Raw genomic sequence first — 19,183 nt, 5'->3', positions numbered from 1 at the left:
TTCTTTTTGTTAGCATTATAACTTTTAGAATGGTCTTTTCTTTAGATGAATTTAATAATGCAAACATCATTTTGCATGAAAAGAATATATTATAACAAAATTCGTGCGGTGAGGTGATTTCAAGCGCACAATAGTCTGATCAGGAGTAACTTTTGAGCGCACATTTGTCTGATCACAAGTGATTTTGAGCGCATAATCGTCTGGACGATGTGGATCAGAAACAAGAGGGTACAGCTGATAGGACATGCCAGTCCCCTTACAATGAAATTTTGTTTAACTGTTGAATACGATGTTTTATATGGAAAGCTGTCTAAATTCATCCATTGAGTTCGAAATATGCACTAATGTATATGGGTTTGGTATGGGCCATGGTCGCACAATCGTCTGGACAATGGTCTGATTTTGGTCTGATCAGAGGTCCTTTCCGTCTGGAAAGGTCTGATCAGAGAGTGTTTCGAGCGCACTTAGAGCGCACACGGTGTTTCGAGCGCACTTTAGTCTGATCAGAGGATACTTTGGTCTGGGATGGTCTGATCAGAGGTTACTTTCGTCTGGCACGGTCTGATCAGAGGTCACCTCAACCTGGGAAAGTCACTGACACTATTTCTCGACCAAGAAGTTCATTGTTTGCTTGCTTCTAGCTCTGATGTATATCAAACCTCTCCCGTTTTCAGTTTGGGTTTCCGTGCCGGAACAGAAGATACAAAGAAATGATAGTTTTCTTTAAAAACAGGGAGAGCTGGTACTTTTAGTTTCAAGAGCTGTCTCAATTTATAACAAGCAGCTGCTACCTTTCTCTCTGTTTTTTAGACTGAAACTAAGAGGAGTAAAATGATCATCAGGAATTTATTAAGAACCAAGTCATTAATTATTAATATTTTCAAATTATTCGTTTTTCGCTACTCTGAATTGAAACCAAGATTCCATGCAACAATGAGAAAAGAGTTCTGCTTGCCACTATTTGATCAGTGGTTTTGTTCATCTGTTTTCGAAACCCTGATCGAAAAATGTGAAATCTTTGAACGTTTTTTTTTTCATAAGTTAACTCTTATTAATGTTGGACTCCTAGAAAATTATACGAGAAGCTGCAAGGTATGTTTTTCCTTTTTCCCTGTAGCGAGATTTGCCATGACATAGAAAGAATGACAAAGTCGAGGTGGGGGGACTTTCCCAACCTTAGAATTTAATGACCTAGACCAATAATATCATCGACCCAAAGACTTCATACGTCGACCTACAGTCTTCTCTTAACCAAAATATTTCGAACACCATTTTCTCATACCGATTATTGGTCGACATCCATGAGTCCAGCCTTTTTTGGTTTCACTTTAATATTTAAATCTACACTGGCTTGCATTTCAACAAAAAAAGTTTAGTATAATTTTCCCCAGAGACCGTTGTAAAATTCAAAATAAAAAATAAACAAGTTAACAGTTAATGATCGTTTTACAATTTTTGATCTACTATTATTTGATGAACTAATTTGTAAAACAGCAAAATAAGCAACACGATCAAAAGTTTGGTTCATCGATGTTCAGATAGCAAATAAATAGACTTAAACTATTGTAATTTTTTGTAAAAAAATTAAATTTAACATGGTTCCTCTACAAAATCAGTTTCTCCTTGAGCTTCGCTCATGTCATACGATCCTCTGGCGTTAAATGCGGCCTGGCTTTTCCTCCTAACTGACTTTCGGAAGTTCTCCGGCCACTGAGACATTCTACCTGGCAGTTGTCGGAGCCTGTCAGCCAGTAGTCGTACCCTGGGGTCATTACTGTTGGCTATTTGATCCCAAAATTGGCTCTGTCTCGGCCCGCCCTTGTTTGGCTCATGTCTGATTGGATCCAAGTTGCAGCAACATTCGGCGAGAGACACAATACTGCATTCGATTCAGTGGAATCTTTTTATCGTTAAAATAAGTTTGATGTAGCAAATTGAAAAAAAAACAGTCTAAATATACAAAAAAAAACATTTTTCTGATTTTTTAAGTCAATAATTAATTACCCATATGCTTTACCATATGTCAGAAAAAAATTTGTCACCTCTATTATCTCTATTATTTTTTTCTCCAGTTGAATAAGTCTGTGGTTTTTAGCGCTCTTTGCGTCAGTCTGATGTTTCAATATCTTTTAAAACAATGTAGCGTTATTCTGAAATATGGCGCAAGCTTTACCAATAGTGTCTACTTGGCAACATCGCTGTACATCCTCCAATAATTTCTCTTCAAAATTTTGTTCTCAACAATTCTGAATTTGACTATTACATGACCAATCAATCTTAATTGTTTATCACAGCCGAGTTTTCTCTTTGTACTTATTTGTTCAAACATCAGTAATCGCAGGTTTCACATTCAATGATCGTGATTTCGACCGATGTTTTCTCGCTGTTGAAAGTGCCAAACAGATGAAAATTGTGAGCGTCAGTCTAATTCACAGAGGTTGTAAAGAACACCAGTACAAAGACAGGCTGTTATATCTTTACCTACCTTCGAGTGCAACTTTTGACGGACTGGCTTTCACAGCATGCTGTCAACCCGGGTCGAGGTTTGGTGAACAAAATAAGGAAAGATTAGCGGTTAAAAGCATTAAAAAAACTTTCTTCAACCTTAAAAATGCCCGCATCTTTGTGCGATGAATGCGGAGAAAAAGGTGAATTTTTGTAAGGTTTGCGGTTTTTAGCAGTGAAAATTCTATTTTCACCGCATTCACCGCAAGTAACGAACAAAAACTGCCGTACAGCGGTTCGAAACTCCCCTCTCCTGCATGTCAACATTTTCTTATTTTTCTCTCACTTACTGCAAGGATATTTCTTGTGAAATTAAATCAGATTCAAGAAACGTTATGAAAAACAAATGAGCTTTAATTTTGTAACATTTGCGGTTTTTAGCGGTGAATTTTTTATTTTCACCGCTTAAGCGATGAAAAAAATTCACCGCTACCAATGGGATTTAGTTAAAATAAAAATTTCGCTGCAATTTTTACTGGTGACTTTTCTTCCACTGCATTAGCTTTGAAAAAAAAAATTCACCGCATAAAAATTTTTTATCACCGCGTTTTTACGCATTGAGCGCAAATCTTACATTTCTTAATTAAATTCACCGCAAATCTCACACATTTTGGCGATTCTTAGCGGTGACATCTCGTCCCAGGAAGGAAACGGTTATCAGCAATATACTACAGGGCAAAATGACGGGGTTGTTCCCCGGACTCATCAACCAGTTCACTTTAGTATTGAACATCCGTATTTCAATATTAAAATGTAAAATCAAAACTGAAAAAGCATGTTTACATAAAAAAGAGGTCATTATGCCCCCCCCCAAAAAAAAAACTCTTCAGAATCTTCAGCATAGTTCCAGTGCAACACAGAACTGTGAAGTTTTCAGGATTTTATTATTACAAGATCTTTTTATTGGTCAAAACAGACTAAATTAACAAAAAAAAACATTTTTCTGATTTTGAAAACATATATTAATTACCCATATGCTTTACCATATGTCAAATAAAAAATTGTCACCTATGTTATTTTTTTCCAGTTGACTAAGTCTGTGGTTTTTGATGTAGTGCTATTGACGTCAGTTTGATGTATCGATATCTTTTAAAACAAGGTAGCTTTTTTTTAAAATATGGCGCAAGTTTTTCTGATACTGTCTGCTTGGCAACGTGGCTGTACATCCTCCAATAATTTATCAACGAAGTGCTGTTAACCTCATTTGTAAACTTGACAATTACATGACCAATCATTTTTAATTATTTCACACGGCAGAGCTTCTCTTTGTACTTATTTGCTCAAACATATGTAATCAAGTTTCACATTCTATTAGTGATTCCGACTGATGTTTTCTCGCTGTTAAAAGTGGCAAACAGAAGAAAATTGAGAACGCAAGTCTAATTCACAGAGGTATCTAAGAAGCTTTAGAGTCGAGGTTTGGTGAAAAAAATATGGTAAAAATAGCGGTGAAAAGCATTAAAAAAACTTTCTTCAACCTTAAAAATGCCCGCATCTTTGTGCGATGAAAGCGGAGAAAAAGTGAATTTTTGTAAGGTTTGCGGTTTTTAGCGGTGAGAAATCTATTTTCACCGCATTCACCGCAAATAACGAAAAGAACTGTCTTACAGTGGTTCGAAGCTCTCCCCCCTCCTGCATGTCAACTTTTTCTTATTTTTCTCTCACTTACTGCAATGATATTTCTTGTGAAGTTAAATCAGATTAAAGAAACGTTATGAAAAACAAATGAGCTGTAATTTTGGAAGATTTGCAATTTTTAGCGGTGACTTTGTTATTCTCACCGCTTAAGCGATAAAAAAAATTCACCGCTACCAATGGGATGCAGTTAAAATAAAAATTTCGCTGCGATTTTTACTGGTGATGTTTTTTCCACTGCTTTAGCATTGAAAAAATATTCACCGCATAATAGTTCTTTATCACCGCTCTTTATCGCATTGAGCGCAAATCTTACATTTCTTAATTAAATTAACCGCAAATCTCACATATTTTGGCGATTCTTAGTGGTGACATCTCTTCCCGGGAAAGGAAACAAGGAAACGGTTATAAGCAATATAATACAGGGCAAAAATACAGGGTTGTTCCCCCAGACTCATTAACAAGTTCACTTTAGTACTGAACATCTATATTTCAAATTTAACATGTAAAGTCAAAACTGAAAAAGCATGTTTGAATAAAAAAGAGGTCATTATGCTCCAAAAAACAAAAAAAACTCTTCAGAATCTTCAGCATAGTTCCAGTGCAACAAGAAATTTTGACGTTTTCAGGTTTTTTTATTACAGGATCTTTTTTGGTCAAAACTAAATATATAAAAAACATTTTTCTGATTGTCAAGTCAATAATTAATTAACCATATTCTTTAACATATGTCAGAAAAACTTTTGTCACCTCTTTTATCTCTAGTTTTTTCCAGTTCAATAAGTCTGTGGTTTTTGTTGTAGTGCTGTTGACGTCAGTTTGATGAGTCACAATCTTTTAAAACACTTCAGCTTTTTTGTAAAATATGGCGCAGGTTTTGCTGATACTGTCTGCTTGGCAACATGAGTGTACATCATTCAATAATTTATCAACGAAGTGCTGTTAACAACAATTGTAATTTTGACAATTACATGACCAATCATTCTTAATTGTTTCTCAAGTCAGAGCTTTCTCTTTGTACTCATTTGCTCAGCAACATGTAATCAGGTTTCACATTCTATTAGTCATTCCGACTGTTGTTTTCTCGCTGCTAAAAGTGCCAAACAGAGGGAGAAATTAAAAATGTCCGCATCTTTGTGTGATGAATTAGGATAAAAAGGTGAATTTTTGCGGTATTTAGCGGTGAAATATCTATTTTCCCCGTGTTCACCGCAAATAACGAAAAAAACTGTCTTAGACTGGTTCGAAACTCTCCTCTCCTGCATGTCAACATTTTTTTTCTCTCACTTACTGCAATGATATTTCTTGTGAATTTAAATCAGATTCATTAAATGTTATGAAAAACAAATGAGCTGTAATTTTGTACAAATTGCGGTTCTCAGCGGTGAGTTTTTTATTTTCACCGCTTAAGCGATGAAAAAACTCACCGCTACCAATGGGATGCAGTTAAAATAAAAATTTTGCTGCGATTTTTACTGATGATTTTCTTTCCACTGCATTAGCATTGACAAAAAATTCACCGCATAAGAGTTTTTATCACCGCTCTTTATCGTATTGAGCGAAAATTGTACACTTTTAATTAAAATCAACGCAAATCTTACATCTTTTGGCGATTCTTAGCGGTGACATCTCGTTCCGGGAAGGAAACAGTTATGAGCAATATATTACAGGGCAAAATGACAGGGTTGTTCCCCCGGACTCATCAACCAGTTCACTTTAGTAATGAACATCCGTATTTCATTTTTAACATGTAAAATCAAAACTGAAAAAGCATTTTTACATAAAAAAGAGGTCATTATGCCCCCAAAAAAACAAAAAAAACTCTTCAGAATCTTCTGCATAGTTCCAGTACAACAAGGAATTTTGAAGTTTTCGATAAAACTAAAATATTATATCCATGTCAGAAGAGCATGAAAAATGCATGAAAATTTCCGACTTCTTATCTGTAATGACAGGATAGCATTTTAATACCGCAAAGTCAACTTCACAAATTAAGGTAATCTGAACGCTTCCTACTGAAAACGTGAGAAAGGGGTCCCTTTGGGTTGTGCGATTGTTCCGTTACTGTTTCGTGCTGCGTGCGTGCTGGTTGCAATTCTGGTGCACGGATATGCCTAATTACTCTCAGTCAAAACTTGCTGAAAAAAATGAAGATCTATTAGTTTTTCCTGTAATTGGTTTCGCTGGAAATTTTTCCGTTTACCAAATCGACATTTTCATTGATTTTTTCATAACTGGATTGTAATTTCTTAAGTTTTGCGTGATCTCGAATGCCCTCATTTGATTTTATGAATATATCAGTAATCATGTTTCTGCTTAAATTTTTGATCGAGAACATTTAATTTTGAATTTACCTGACCTATGAGTTTTGAATGTTAGGTTTTTTCTTAAATTTTGCATTACGTTTCTTCTGCTGGTATGCACTTTATCAAAAAAATCCCTGTTGCTAAAAGAAACCGAATTTAAAGATAGTTAAAACTAAGTTGAGATATTTTTGGTTTTTAAACATAAGAAATCAACGGTATCGTCGTCCTATTCAAGCCAAAATCCAATAGAGTTCTTAAATACTTTTGTCGACATCGTCGTTTTTGTTCCGTTTTAAATATAAGAGAGATTTGATATTGTGGTTTTCAAACTTAAGAAAGATTCGGCATAGTCGTTTTTCAATTTAAGAGAGATTCTGCTGCGATTTTGCTGCGATTTTTACCGATGATTTTCTTTCCACTGCATTAGCATTGACAAAAAATTCACCGCATAAGAGTTTTTATCACCGCTCTTTATCGTATTGAGCGAAAATTGTACACTTTTAAATTAAAATCATCGCAAATCTTACATCTTTTGGCGATTCTTAGCGGTGACATCTCGTTCCGGGAAGGAAAAAGTTATGAGCAATATATTACAGGGCAAAATGACAGGGTTGTTCCCCCGGACTCATCAACCAGTTCAATTTAGTAATGAACATCCGTATTTCAATTTTAACATGTAAAATCAAAACTGAAAAAGCATGTTTACATAAAAAAGAGGTCATTATGCCCCCAAAAAAACAAAAAAACTCTTCAGAATCTTCTGCATAGTTCCAGTACAACAAGGAATTTTGAAGTTTTCGATAAAACTAAAATATTATATCCATGTCAGAAGAGCATGAAAAATGCATGAAAATTTCCGACTTCTTATCTGTAATGACAGGATAGCATTTTAATACCGCAAAGTCAACTTCACAAATTAAGGTAATCTGAACGCTTCCTACTAAAAACGTGAGAAAGGGGTCCCTTTGGGTTGTGCGATTGTTCCGTTACTGTTTCGTGCTGCGTGCGTGCTGGTTGCAATTCTGGTGCACGGATATGCCTAATTACTCTCAGTCAAAACTTGCTGAAAAAAATGAAGATCTATTAGTTTTTCCTGTAATTGGTTTCGCTGGAAATTTTTCCGTTTACCAAATCGACATTTTCATTGATTTTTTCGTAACTGGATTGTAATTTCTTAAGTTTTGCGTGATCTCGAATGCCCTCATTTGATTTTATGAATATATCAGTAATCATGTTTCTGCTTAAATTTTTGATCGAGAACATTTAATTTTGAATTTACCTGACCTATGAGTTTTGAATGTTAGGTTTTTTCTTAAATTTTGCTTTGCGTTTCTTCTGCTGGTACGCACTTTATCAAAAAAAATCCCTGTTGTTAAAAGAAACCGAATTAAAATATAGTTAAAACTAAGTTGAGATATTTTTGGTTTTTAAACACAAGAAATCAACGGTATCGTCGTCCTATTCAAGCCAAAATCCAATAGAGTTCTTAAATATTTTTGTCGACATCGTCGTTTTTGTTCCGTTTTAAATATAAGAGAGATTTGATATTGTGGTTTTTCAAACTTAAGAAAGATTCGGCATAGTCGTTTTTCAATTTAAGAGAGATTCCGTATCGTTGAGGGAAATACCCGGAACTTTAACATTCTGGGTCTTAAAAGCAGATTAATCCAGCAGAACGAACAGGAATGGCCGGCATGTTCTGTTCCAAACGTAACCAACAATCAAAACTTTAAGAAAAATGTTTGTAAACTACGAGAAAGTATGCCAGAACTCAGTGAATGTAAAAAATTGTGAATGTCTACAGAATTTTTATCAATGTTCAACAATTAATTTTTTGATTTAAAAAAAACAAAGAAATTTATTTTCGTTTAATTAGTTATTTGAGCAAGCTTAACAAAAATTTCAGTAATTTGTTTCCTTTTGTTTGAAACTGACAATACCGAAAAAATCTAACTAACCAAAGCTATCTTGCGTTTGAAACCGAAGAAATGGAAAATTTTTGTCGTTTTTGTTCGGTCTTTTCAAGTAGGAATTATTACAATTAGCTTTTAATCTCATTTTTGTTGACTGACAATGATCTTCATTGTATGCGTCTACGAGAATAAAAAAACCTATTTTCAACAAAAATAGCTAATGAGCTAAAAGTTCAACTACTGCCGTTTTGTTGGAGCGGATTTTTAGAGATGGCTTTTACGATGCAGTGGAGATAGTAAAAAAATAGTAGAATATTTACTAATTTTATTCAAAATTTGTAACCAGTGGAAGCTTCTAATGTTACACTAGGACAAAAAGGCAACATAAAGAATTTGCTGTATTTTAATCAGAGCAGTTTGAAGTACTATTAAATTCTGGTTATGTTTAATTTTTTACATTGTTCCAATTTTTGGATATTTTTTCAAATGTCTGGCATTTTTATTTATTGGTGCATAACATAATATGGCAGATATTCCAAAATTGAACATTTGCAAAATTGGAGTCATTTAATAGAGAAGTTCCGGCCATTTTAAACAAAATTGTCCAGTTTAGAGCTCTTTCTGGCCATAGGTATCGCTAATGTCAGCCAAGGCCGCGACTTCTTGGACGGCAGGAAGATTTCAGTTTCGTTTAGGAACATGTAGTTGGTAACTTATTATAATACTCCAACTTTCTAAATGAGACAACCTGTTCCATAAAACATTTCTCTCAAACTTTAAGATCTATTGATCAAATAAATATCACCGCAGTGAAGCTTTGTGCGATTTGTTTGACGAGGACAAACAAATTTAGAGTGACCAAAAACAACGAGAATCAAAATTGTTTAATGTGACATTTCGTCAGAAAATGGCATCTAGTTGTTTCATTCAATACTTGCGCTTAGTACTCAATAAAAACAGCTCTTTTTTGACTGAATCGATTATTTTTAGCAAGGGTGACAAATGTGTAATTTTTGTTCAGAAAAGGTATAAATTTGATTCAATTTTGGCGAAAAAACCATTAGTGGCAGCTTCGATCATATTTGGACCTTTTTTGAGAACATTTTGCACACTTAGGCCAAACTCGCACGAATATGAAGAAATCTATAGTAATCATTTCTGTCTTGTTCTTTTTCACATTCCCTTTAGATAAGAAAATTTTTAGGAAGTGTAAAGAAGCAAAACAAAAAAGGCTAAATGTGACACTGCATCACATGTTTTGCACAATAGATGAACGAGAAAAAAGTTTTTGAATGCGCACTTGGAAAAACTTTATGCTTGGATTAATTGGCCGTAAATTAAGCCATTGAGAACTCATAGGAAAACAGAGAAAGTAGAATACCGGAAACTTCTAGAGGAATTGTTCAATAGAAATTCTGAAATAGAAAAATTACTGCCTGTACGGGAAGCACCAAAGAGAAAAAAAATTAATGCCTAATAGAACCATAGTGATTTGGTCCCATAGAACCATAGTGCATTTAACATTTAAGCAGATGCCCTTTTTAGTTTGAGGGTGTGGATTGTTGGTGGGGAGTATGTAGAAGGGTAGGTAAGAGGGGAGTGGGGGAGGGGGAAGGGTTATATGAGCGGTTGTGTAGGTAGGTGATGGGATCTTTATTTGCAATGGAAAACTGTTATGGGTAGAAAATTTCTCGAAATGACCTTTCTTCCTTAAACATTATCATGAATTCGAACTAGTTTTTCCTACTTCAGTTTTGTCCACACACAATCATAAGCCTAATCTTAAAATATGGGCGCAGATAATGATTACAAAGTCAAGTATATTTATTCGACCAAATTTTACGTTTTGCAACCTAATGAAATTTCCACTAGCAACTTTTGTGGGTTTGTTTTTCGTCGGAAAATTAAAATGATCAATAAAATTCTAGTTTTGATAAATTATTAGGAGATGCAATTTAAATAATTAAATGAAGTACAAAAAGAATTCTAGAATTAGAAAAGCTTTTTTCTGTTCTTGCAATAATGAGAACCAGACAAAACAGAAAAATTCATTTTAATTAAAAAACACTAATGTCACAAATTTGTTTGTTGTATGGTTTAGTTTTTATCCCCAGTTCCTGCTGAGACGCATATTTTTCATATGTAATTTGTGGTTGTTTTCTTCATGTTGTGATAATTCAATTAACTTTTTTTTTCTCGAGAGGAGAAAAACTGGAAAAGAAATGAAAAATAATAACGTAATAAAAATGAGTGAGTGGTTGGTTGCATCTGTTGATTTATTTTTCAAGAGTTTTTTATTATATTCTATATTATATTTTATTTTATAATTTACATTTCAAAAACAAACGATAATAGAATTGGTTGGAAAAATTGTAGTTCGATATAAATTTTTGCGCCTCCTTGTTGCACGTGAATGGATGTGCTTGGTTTTTATTGCTTTTAAATCAATATAAGAATTTTTATGACTTCGAAAAGCTTCAATAATGGCTTCAATTGATATAAATACGATAAGCAAAAGTTTAACGCAAAAATGGCTCGAGCGCCGATTAGATGCTTTAAGGATTTCACTGATCAATACTAATAAAATAGACTTTTTTAATCGATATATCAGATATTATTGTTTTAAGCACAATTGGTGTTTATCCAGACAGATTTTGACCAAACACTTTTTTTGAACTAAAAAATCTTTTTCAAGAAAAACAAGCTTTGCGTGCCAAAATCTAAAAAAAATCTAGAAAAAAAAACAAAAAAGTCTGTCTTTTAGCTAATTTTGATCTCCTGAAATAATTAATGCATGTTCATCGCAATGTTAATAAAAATAAAATCGCAAAAAAATTCTGCAGCAAAAATTTGTTGTAATAAAAAGATTCCTTGTGAAAATTTGCAAGAAAAGCGCGCATACAGCCGTAATATAACCACCGCCAAACCCACACAAGTCTGGCTGGAACGGTTTTGGGTCTCTGCAGTAAAAGAGATAGTCCAGATACTTATTCCCTGACGTCATCGGGTTGTCCACGCCAACTCCAAAACACACAATGACTACTATCGTTAGAAAGAGTATACATAAACCCACGCTTTGACATGCTGTTTTGAAAGGGGTGTATATTTTCCTCTGTTTCTGGACTGAACAAATTGGACAGCCAGCGAAGAAGAAGAGAAGAGGGAGGAGCAAGAAGGTGAGAAGTGCGCACAAAGGAAGTGCGACCAACATTGCAATGAGAGCCACTCGCCAGTAAGGACTGTCTGGATCTGTGAAGAGGAGGTCCCAGTTTCTGTATTGAAGAGCAACCGATCCGTTCAGATTCTCGTATTTCCTGAAAACCAAGAGCATCTCACAGAGCAAAGAGAATTCACGGACCAATTTTGTCTCTTTTATATTTATTTCGCTCCCTTAAAAGCAATTAACAAAACATAGAGGTATAAGTTTGCGGAAATAGTTAACCTCAGAAAGTTGCCACGCTCCAAACAAAGTTCAAACTTGAAACATGCAGATATCAGCAGTTCGTATTGGTAGTGCTTTTTCCGCTCGGGTTTCAACTCTATGGGACTAGCTATTCTTTTTTAATTTTTGTACATGTTTTATTTGTTTTAAATTGATTGCAACATCTACTGCATAGGCTTGAATCCAAATATGCAAATGAAACATATTTAAAGCTTTAAATTTTGAGACGCAAAGTTTGTGATCACACCAATTGTGCATACTTAGAAACAAAACTCTTTCGGAAAGCTCAAAACTACGTATTCTAAGTATTAATGGAATTCTTCCAATTTTAGATGGTTGATTGGAACAAAAGGTCGTAACATGCACAAAATTAAATTTGTTTTAGATGTTTTTTTTTGAAAAAAATTCTACGAGACCAAAACGCTGATAAACAAAACTTGGACAACTTGGACAATATTCTAACTTGGACAATATTTTAGATTTCTAGCACCCAAAAAAAGAATTTCGTTTTAATAAAATTATTATAGGTATGCCTCTTTTATTAATAAGAGTAGCACTAGAAAGAAGCGAATTATTTTACTTTACATAATTTTAAAGAACCTTGCTTTTTGTTTTAAAAACGGAAATATTTGTAGCTGCAATATTGCGTGCTGAAGCGGCTTATGACATTTAGAAGAGAGATGCAAGCAAGCCTTTAATCCAGCCCGCCCGTAATTTATATGAGTCGGAAAAAAATTAATCAAAAAAATTTTTAGGCAAGGTGGATTAATTTTTTTTGTGTAAAAAAAATTTTCCAATCTAATCTTCCTTCAAACGTTTGTTCTAATTTTTATTCGAATGCTCGTTAGTTGTTGATTTTTTGTGCTTCAATTGAGAAAACTCTGGGTTGCATATAATTGCAAAGACTGGGCAATGTTCTCAAAAAAACCTGCATTTTTTCAAACTCAGTTTTGTGAATCCTTTTACTTTTCTCTATTAGGGCTGAAAATATACGATAGATTAATCAGTGTTGTTAGTTTCTATAGTTAGATGTTTTTTCTGTTCTCTCACAGTGGACTTTCCACAGCTTAGAGAAGTCAGTTCTGCCAAAAATTCACCGAAAATTGCAGCATCACAAACAAATTTTGCTTTGTTGTCATCTAGAACAGTGCTTTGTCAATAGAAGAGAACAGTGAATGTTTATTCTACAAAATTTTCACGTTAACCAAAAATATTTTGTTCCGCTTTCCTTTATTTCAACTATTTCACGTTACAGTTGCTTATAAGAATAATGTTTTGCTCTATGTTCGATTTTTATCAATGTCATTATTTTGCTCTCTAAGAAATTTTTGGAGCAGTTCTTTGGCGAGCAGACAACCTCAAAACAGTTCCTTTTTTCGAGAAAAACCTATAGGGTACAGATTATGCCCCTATTTCGCTCTTTTTGTACTTTAACTTTGCTTTATCTACTGTCCTTGATAAAAAAGATTGTCAGATTTTTTTCTCCTGCCTTATCAGTGTCGGGGTTTTTGCACAGAAACTTTGAAACGTTTGCGGTGAATAGCGGTGAGAAACAACAATTTCAGCTCATGTGACCTGCATCTTTCATGAAGACGGCTTGAAGAAGGCGAAAAAATTTGAAAGCTCGGTGGGTTATAACTGTGAACTTTAGCAAAAAATTGTGGTAAAATTTTTAACGGTGACATTTTGTCGGAATTTTCTGCATTTAACTGAACTCTTTTAAATTCCTCGTCGGCAGAACTTAAACCATCCCCCCTCCCACTGCAACATCATTTTCCTTTGACACCTTTAGGTTCACCACTTTCCGGTGAAAGAAAAAGACTTCACCACTAGCAAGAGCTAGCGTTAAAAGTAAAATTTCAATGGCTAAAAAGCAAAAATTGTTCAAAAGTTTGCAGTGCACCATTGATAGGTGCAGTTGTTAAAAGCGTTGTAAACTCGACCCGGGTAATAATAACTTTAAATAAAGTGATTTATGCAGAATTGATTGAATATCGCTATGTGAACAGTTGCGGCCACGGTATATTGTCTAGAATTCAAGGACTGGCGCAACAAAGAATAAGAAGATAGAATAGAATTTGCCTAGAACAATTGCTGATGTGCGTTGGCACATTGTCCCATCCTGCTGATTATAATCATCAGGATCGGAACCTTATCCGCAGGAACCAGCAGGGCTATAACCTTATTGCTTCTATAATCCACCAATTTAATCAAAGATACACCACCTTCAAAAATAGTTAACCATTTGTTATTTAGTTTCTGATTAATTCTTAATTGACAGAGATGAACAGAAAGAAAGTGATATCTAAAAACGCAGCATCACACTGACCAAAAAGTGGATAAAAACTACAAAAAAATAATGAAAACCGATTTAATGTCAACAAAATTTTGAGTAATTCAAGGCAATTCAGAAAACAGCCTCTATGCGCCATGAAAACAAGCGCAGTTTTATTGGATTTCGTAAACCACGTGAAAAGAAACGAAAATATAAGTTGTGCGGTGTTCCGCCCTCAGTTAATATTGAATGTGTAGTGTTGGTGGTGCTATGGCCGGACTAATCAGCTTGCTTCATTGACGCCATTGTTGTTGTTGTTGGGTTAAATTTCCTTTGGCATGATATGCCTGGGCTACCCTTTGCCCAGTGTTACTCCCTGGCAACAGTTGAAATGTTCGTGAGATTTGCTTCACAAATCTTCTTTTGCTACCGTGAAAAAGTCATCCATTTCCTAGCCATTGAATTACATCTCTATAGTAAACATTACGACTTGGTGTTTCAAAATAACAGTTTTTAGCACGTGCCTCCTTTTACATAAGTAAAATGGCACGCGAAAAATTGCTCTAAAATAAGAAATAGCCGTAATAATCCAAATAAATATCCATTTTGTTCTGGAGAACCACGCTGAGACCAATATTAGCTTGGACATCACTTCAGTATTAGTCAAACAGTTGGAAATGTTGATAAATATAGTAACATAATTGACTAACAAATAACCAGCATTTAGTTCCTACCCTCCCCTCCCCTATGAAGTGAGGTCGAAACAACAATTTTCCGCTAAAATTTTTTTTCATGATGTGAAAAAAAGTATGCTGGTGTTCTTCTTTTCTGTCACTCGCTTACCAGTCCAGACTGAGCTCTGCTTTGTGTATGTAGATGTTGCTCTTGATATAGATGCTCTCCTCCTCCGGGTCTCTGGACTGTTTTATGGCCTCATTCCAATGAACCCTGTACATCCAGTTGCCATCTACATAGGCGAAAAAGAGAACCAGTCCGTTGAGGAGAGACAGAATCCACCAGCTGGTCAGCCACATCTTCTGGTTACCACACAGACACATGGTCACAAATTACTCCTTAAAACAATCGCGGCGTTCATAAATAACTGGGACCCATGCCCTCCCTGAATGCCCTCCAATTTTGTTGTACGCCAGGTAGGGGGTATGTAACTTGAAGGGGGCTGGCTAATGATGTAACTGTGGGGTTGCAATGGAAGGATTTTTGAGCAACTACAACCCCACCCCCCCCCCCCCCCGCCATGGCCCAAATCAATATACTCAACAGAAGTCGAAACTGCATATAAAATTGAAAGCGAATCCGTGTTTTGACGTATTTGCACAAATTGAAGAAATTTCGTCAACAGTCAATTCACTCGATCAAGAAATTTCTGATTTCTCTCGAGCCGTTTAAACATTTATCTGCGTTAAAACGCATTATTCGGCGCAAATCAGATATATTTTTCATCAACTTATGCAGGTAGAGGTCCCAGACGGAAGCAAGGTTGTCCAGAGCGAAGATGAACGTTCGAGGGGGGCGTCGTGCGTTCAAAATTACATAGTCCAGAAACATCGAAAAACGCACAAAAGTCTGAACATAAACGAACGAAAGTCTGGTGGACATGTACGCTTGAAATTCGGGACATGAATGTACGAAATTCTCGTGAAAGCACAAAAGTCTGGACATGAACACACGAGGGCCTGCACACCAACGCACGAAATTCTGGTGAACGCACTAAAGTCTGGACATGAATGCAGGAAAGTCTTAAAATGAACACACGAAAGTTTGATGAACGCACAAAAATCTGGACATGAACGCACGAAAATCTGCTGAACGCACGGAAATCTGGCTAACGCACGAAAGCCTGGACACGAACGCACTTCCCGTCTGGGACGGTATGGACATGGGAACTTTCCCTCTGAGACGGTCTGGACATTTTCGCTTCCGTCGGGGACCTCAACCTGGGTACTATTGATATAGATGGAAGACAACTCGTGTACTCCAAATAGCATTAGAAATCTCGAATGGTAGGAAAATCTTTTGCCTCAAAAGAAATGCTAATTCAACAGCCACGTTCGCCATTTTTGGACCTTTGTTGAGTTTTTTTCTTTGCGTCAGGCTGTTTTTTTAAAAACAGCTACACATGCAAGAAAAAATGGGTTCAGTGACTCCTATGGGGATTTCAGTTATTTTTTCATATTTGAAAGTTGAAAAATCTGGGTGGAAAAAAACTAGCCTAAAACAAGAAGTTGTTTTTGCCAAATCTCTTATTAAAAAGCCTCAATAAATGTGGAGTTAAAAATATTTTTAAGGAAAATTAGTTTGGACTTAAATTTGACCAGGCTCAATGCTTGTTTCCAAGGTTTCATAAATAGTGAATTAAAAGTGCTCTCAGCAAAGTATGACTGCTGTGAATTTGCCGGTGAATTTGTACTCTGATTGTATTATTGTAGAGTGCTTCCCTATAGTTGCTAGTGAGTCAATAATTGTTTCGACCCACTTGGAGTGAGGGAGGAACTATATTCTCAACTGTTTTTTTTTGTTCAATATATTTCGATATAGTCATCATTACAGAGTAATGTGCGGTTTCATTAGAAATATTGTTAGCGTAAAATTCCAAATTGAGGACAATTTTTTATTTATGCTTTTAACGAATAGTTACAAATGTTTATCGTTTTGTGAATGATAACCAATCTTCGTTGTGTTCGTCATACTTTTGCAAGTTTTGCTTAAGTTTTGTCAATGTTTAATAGAAAAAGTTAAACAACAACTAAAGAGAGTCCCAGTGGTATTAAGTTTAATGAAAAAGTTTAGCTAAATAGGAAAATAAGCTGCTTTATCTAATTGTTTTGGCTAACTTCCAATTAAAGTTTCGACAATTCAACTGTTTCTCTTCTTTTTCCATAAAAATGGTTATTAAATGTGCTTATTTGTCCAGGAGAAAAGTGTTTTGCGGAATTATTTAAAAGAATTGCGTTTTTAATAAATGACCCGCAGTGGCCTGTTTTGGTCTCATTGTTGATTTTCGGATTGAAAAAGTATTCGGATTGTATTTTGGTACTGCATTGTTTATTTTTTAAAGAAATTTCTTTTTATCTCTCTTTACAACAAATCTGTTTTCGTTGGAAATTTTTTTAATAAAACGAGGTCCTGCTTTTGTTAAAGTGAATTCGATGAAAAACGATTGTATTTTTCTGAGTAAAACTCATGGTTTCGGAGGCTCCGACATTTTGTTTTTATAATTCTTGAATTAAATTTTCAGTTTTGCTAGCACTTATTTTTTATTTCAGTCTGAAAGCTAAGTATACTCAATCAAATGTCGAATTAACTATCTAATGAGCTAAGAAGAACTATTTAATGCTGTCAGTCGATACATAAAGATGTTTTTGCTAAAGTAACAAAATTTTTTTTAAAAGTCATCACATATTTCTGATATAGTGATTATTAGTCGAACGAAATATTTCGGAAATATTTGAAAAATCTTTTGTGTAAATGGACAGGCGGCATTTGCAAAACCAGTAGAGGTCATGTAACCGAGTTAAAAAATTATTCAGGTAGTAATAAGGCAATGTAATTGTTTTCAATGTATTGTTTTGCTTTTTGGTGTTAGTTACAGGCCAAAACGATTTCAAATCAATAATTAGTTGCTGACAGGTCAAACTTATTTGCAAATGAAGGTCAATGATTTTACATTATGATTTCACGGAAAAAATTTATTGGAGGTTCAACACCGATTTGACTTTGTCTGTTGACCTTGTCTCACTATTAACCTATCCAATCGTCTTCCTAAACAGCAAAAAGTTAATCTATTCAATTTTAGTTGAAAATGCATGATATTTATGTTTTGTCGTTTTTACAAAACTTGTTTTAAAAAATAAACATTTCTTTGAGATTTATTAGTTTTGATATTCTATTCCTGTCACCTTTTAGCGTAGTCTGAGCAAAGAGAGTTTGCATTTTTTTTCAAGTAAAGCTTGTTGTTTCATTTTAATTGTTGTTTGTCTTGCCTTTTACTCTCCTTAACGGCAGGTATCACCGTTAGGCTAATGAGTTATTTTTTATCTCCTATAGTGCATTGAGCGTCATGCGAATCTTTGAACTTTTTCTTTCTTGTCTTCATTTGGTTGACAATAATTTCAAAAACTTTTTTGAGCGGAGTCGGAACATAATGTGCGAACGCGCATTACCGGGCCTCCTTGTTGGTTTTTACTTTAGAGCTCCAGTGATTTTTACTCTAGAGCTCCAGTGATTTTTACTCTAGAGCTCCAGTGATTTTTACTCTAGAGCTCCAGTGATTTTTACTTTAGAGCTCCAGTGATTTTTACTCTAGAGCTCCAGTGATTTTTACTCTGGAGCTCCAGTGATTTTTACTCTAGAGCTCCAGTGATTTTTACTCTAGAGCTCCAGTGATTTTTACTCTAGAGCTCCAGTGATTTTTACTCTAGAGCTCCAGTGATTTTTACTATAGAGCTCCAGTGATTTTTACTCTAGAGCTCCAGTGATTTTTACTCTAGAGCTCCAGTGATTTGGCTCTGGTAACTGTTTCTGTCCCCCAGTATAGCTGTTTCCCCGTATAAAGTGAGGGGAGGGATGCCTATCTCTTATTTCTTTCCACTTGATGATGAATTTGTTGTGGAAGACACTGGCTGCACAAAAAAGTCAGCGGATACTATCAAAAATAACTAATAGAGAAAATGAGTTACGTGTTACTATGACAGACGCTAGACCAGAATAACGTAAATTCAATTGCAATGTATTAAAGGTTGATGTTTGTATGACGATCAACGCAAGGCATGTTTGCGTTTGAGTTTATTTTGTGCACGTTGATATTAATCTTGTTGTTGTTGTTTATTTGAATAGTTGGTGTTCCTATGGCAGTTTGTTCAGATTGTGATTTCCTGTTCAGCAGTGACATTAACTGAGACTACTGCTTGTGTTGTTGTTCATGATGTAGAAATTAATTGAACTAGTTTTGCTGATATATGAATAAAGGGTTGTTTCAAAAAGAAGACATCAAAAACACCTCTATAAAGTTTTAAATTGATTTAAAACACAGCAGGACCGAAGTACAAAGTAGGAGGACAAAGTACCGATTTACAATCCAAAGAAATAA

The 19,183-nt window shown here is 34.9% G+C and overlaps 1 protein-coding gene across 1 annotated transcript; it reads right to left on the bottom strand.

The window, feature by feature from the left end:
• Positions 1 to 1,412: 1,412 nt before the first annotated feature.
• Positions 1,413 to 18,909, bottom strand: LOC142344481 (uncharacterized). The gene is made up of 5 exons (XM_075396148.1): positions 18,774 to 18,909; positions 14,920 to 15,149; positions 11,201 to 11,673; positions 2,187 to 2,256; positions 1,413 to 1,879 (listed from the first exon to the last, which is right to left on the bottom strand). Exons 2-5 carry the CDS (start codon positions 15,132 to 15,134, stop codon positions 1,591 to 1,593), a joined length of 1,047 nt encoding a protein of 348 aa, XP_075252263.1. The 5' UTR covers positions 15,135 to 15,149; positions 18,774 to 18,909; the 3' UTR covers positions 1,413 to 1,590.
• Between the last annotated feature and the right edge of the window lie 274 nt (positions 18,910 to 19,183).

The sequence above is a fragment of the Convolutriloba macropyga genome, chromosome 1 (genome assembly GCF_964194025.1).
Source record: "Convolutriloba macropyga chromosome 1, txConMacr16.3, whole genome shotgun sequence".
Classification (NCBI taxonomy): domain Eukaryota; kingdom Metazoa; phylum Xenacoelomorpha; order Acoela; family Convolutidae; genus Convolutriloba; species Convolutriloba macropyga.
The sequence above is the reverse complement of the archived record's forward strand: the minus strand, read 5'-3'. Positions and strand labels throughout refer to the sequence as shown.

Excerpts from the sequence above, each read along its gene's own strand:
- LOC142344481 (XM_075396148.1), bottom strand. The coding sequence starts at position 15,134 with ATGTGTCTGTGTGGTAACCAGAAGATGTGGCTGACCAGCTGGTGGATT. Across the intron at positions 11,674-14,919 it reads GCAGAGCTCAGTCTGGACTG|GAAATACGAGAATCTGAACG; the intron begins GTAAGCGAGTGA and ends CTTGGTTTTCAG. Across the intron at positions 1,880-2,186 it reads ATGTACAGCGATGTTGCCAA|TATTGTGTCTCTCGCCGAAT; the intron begins GTAGACACTATT and ends AATCGAATGCAG.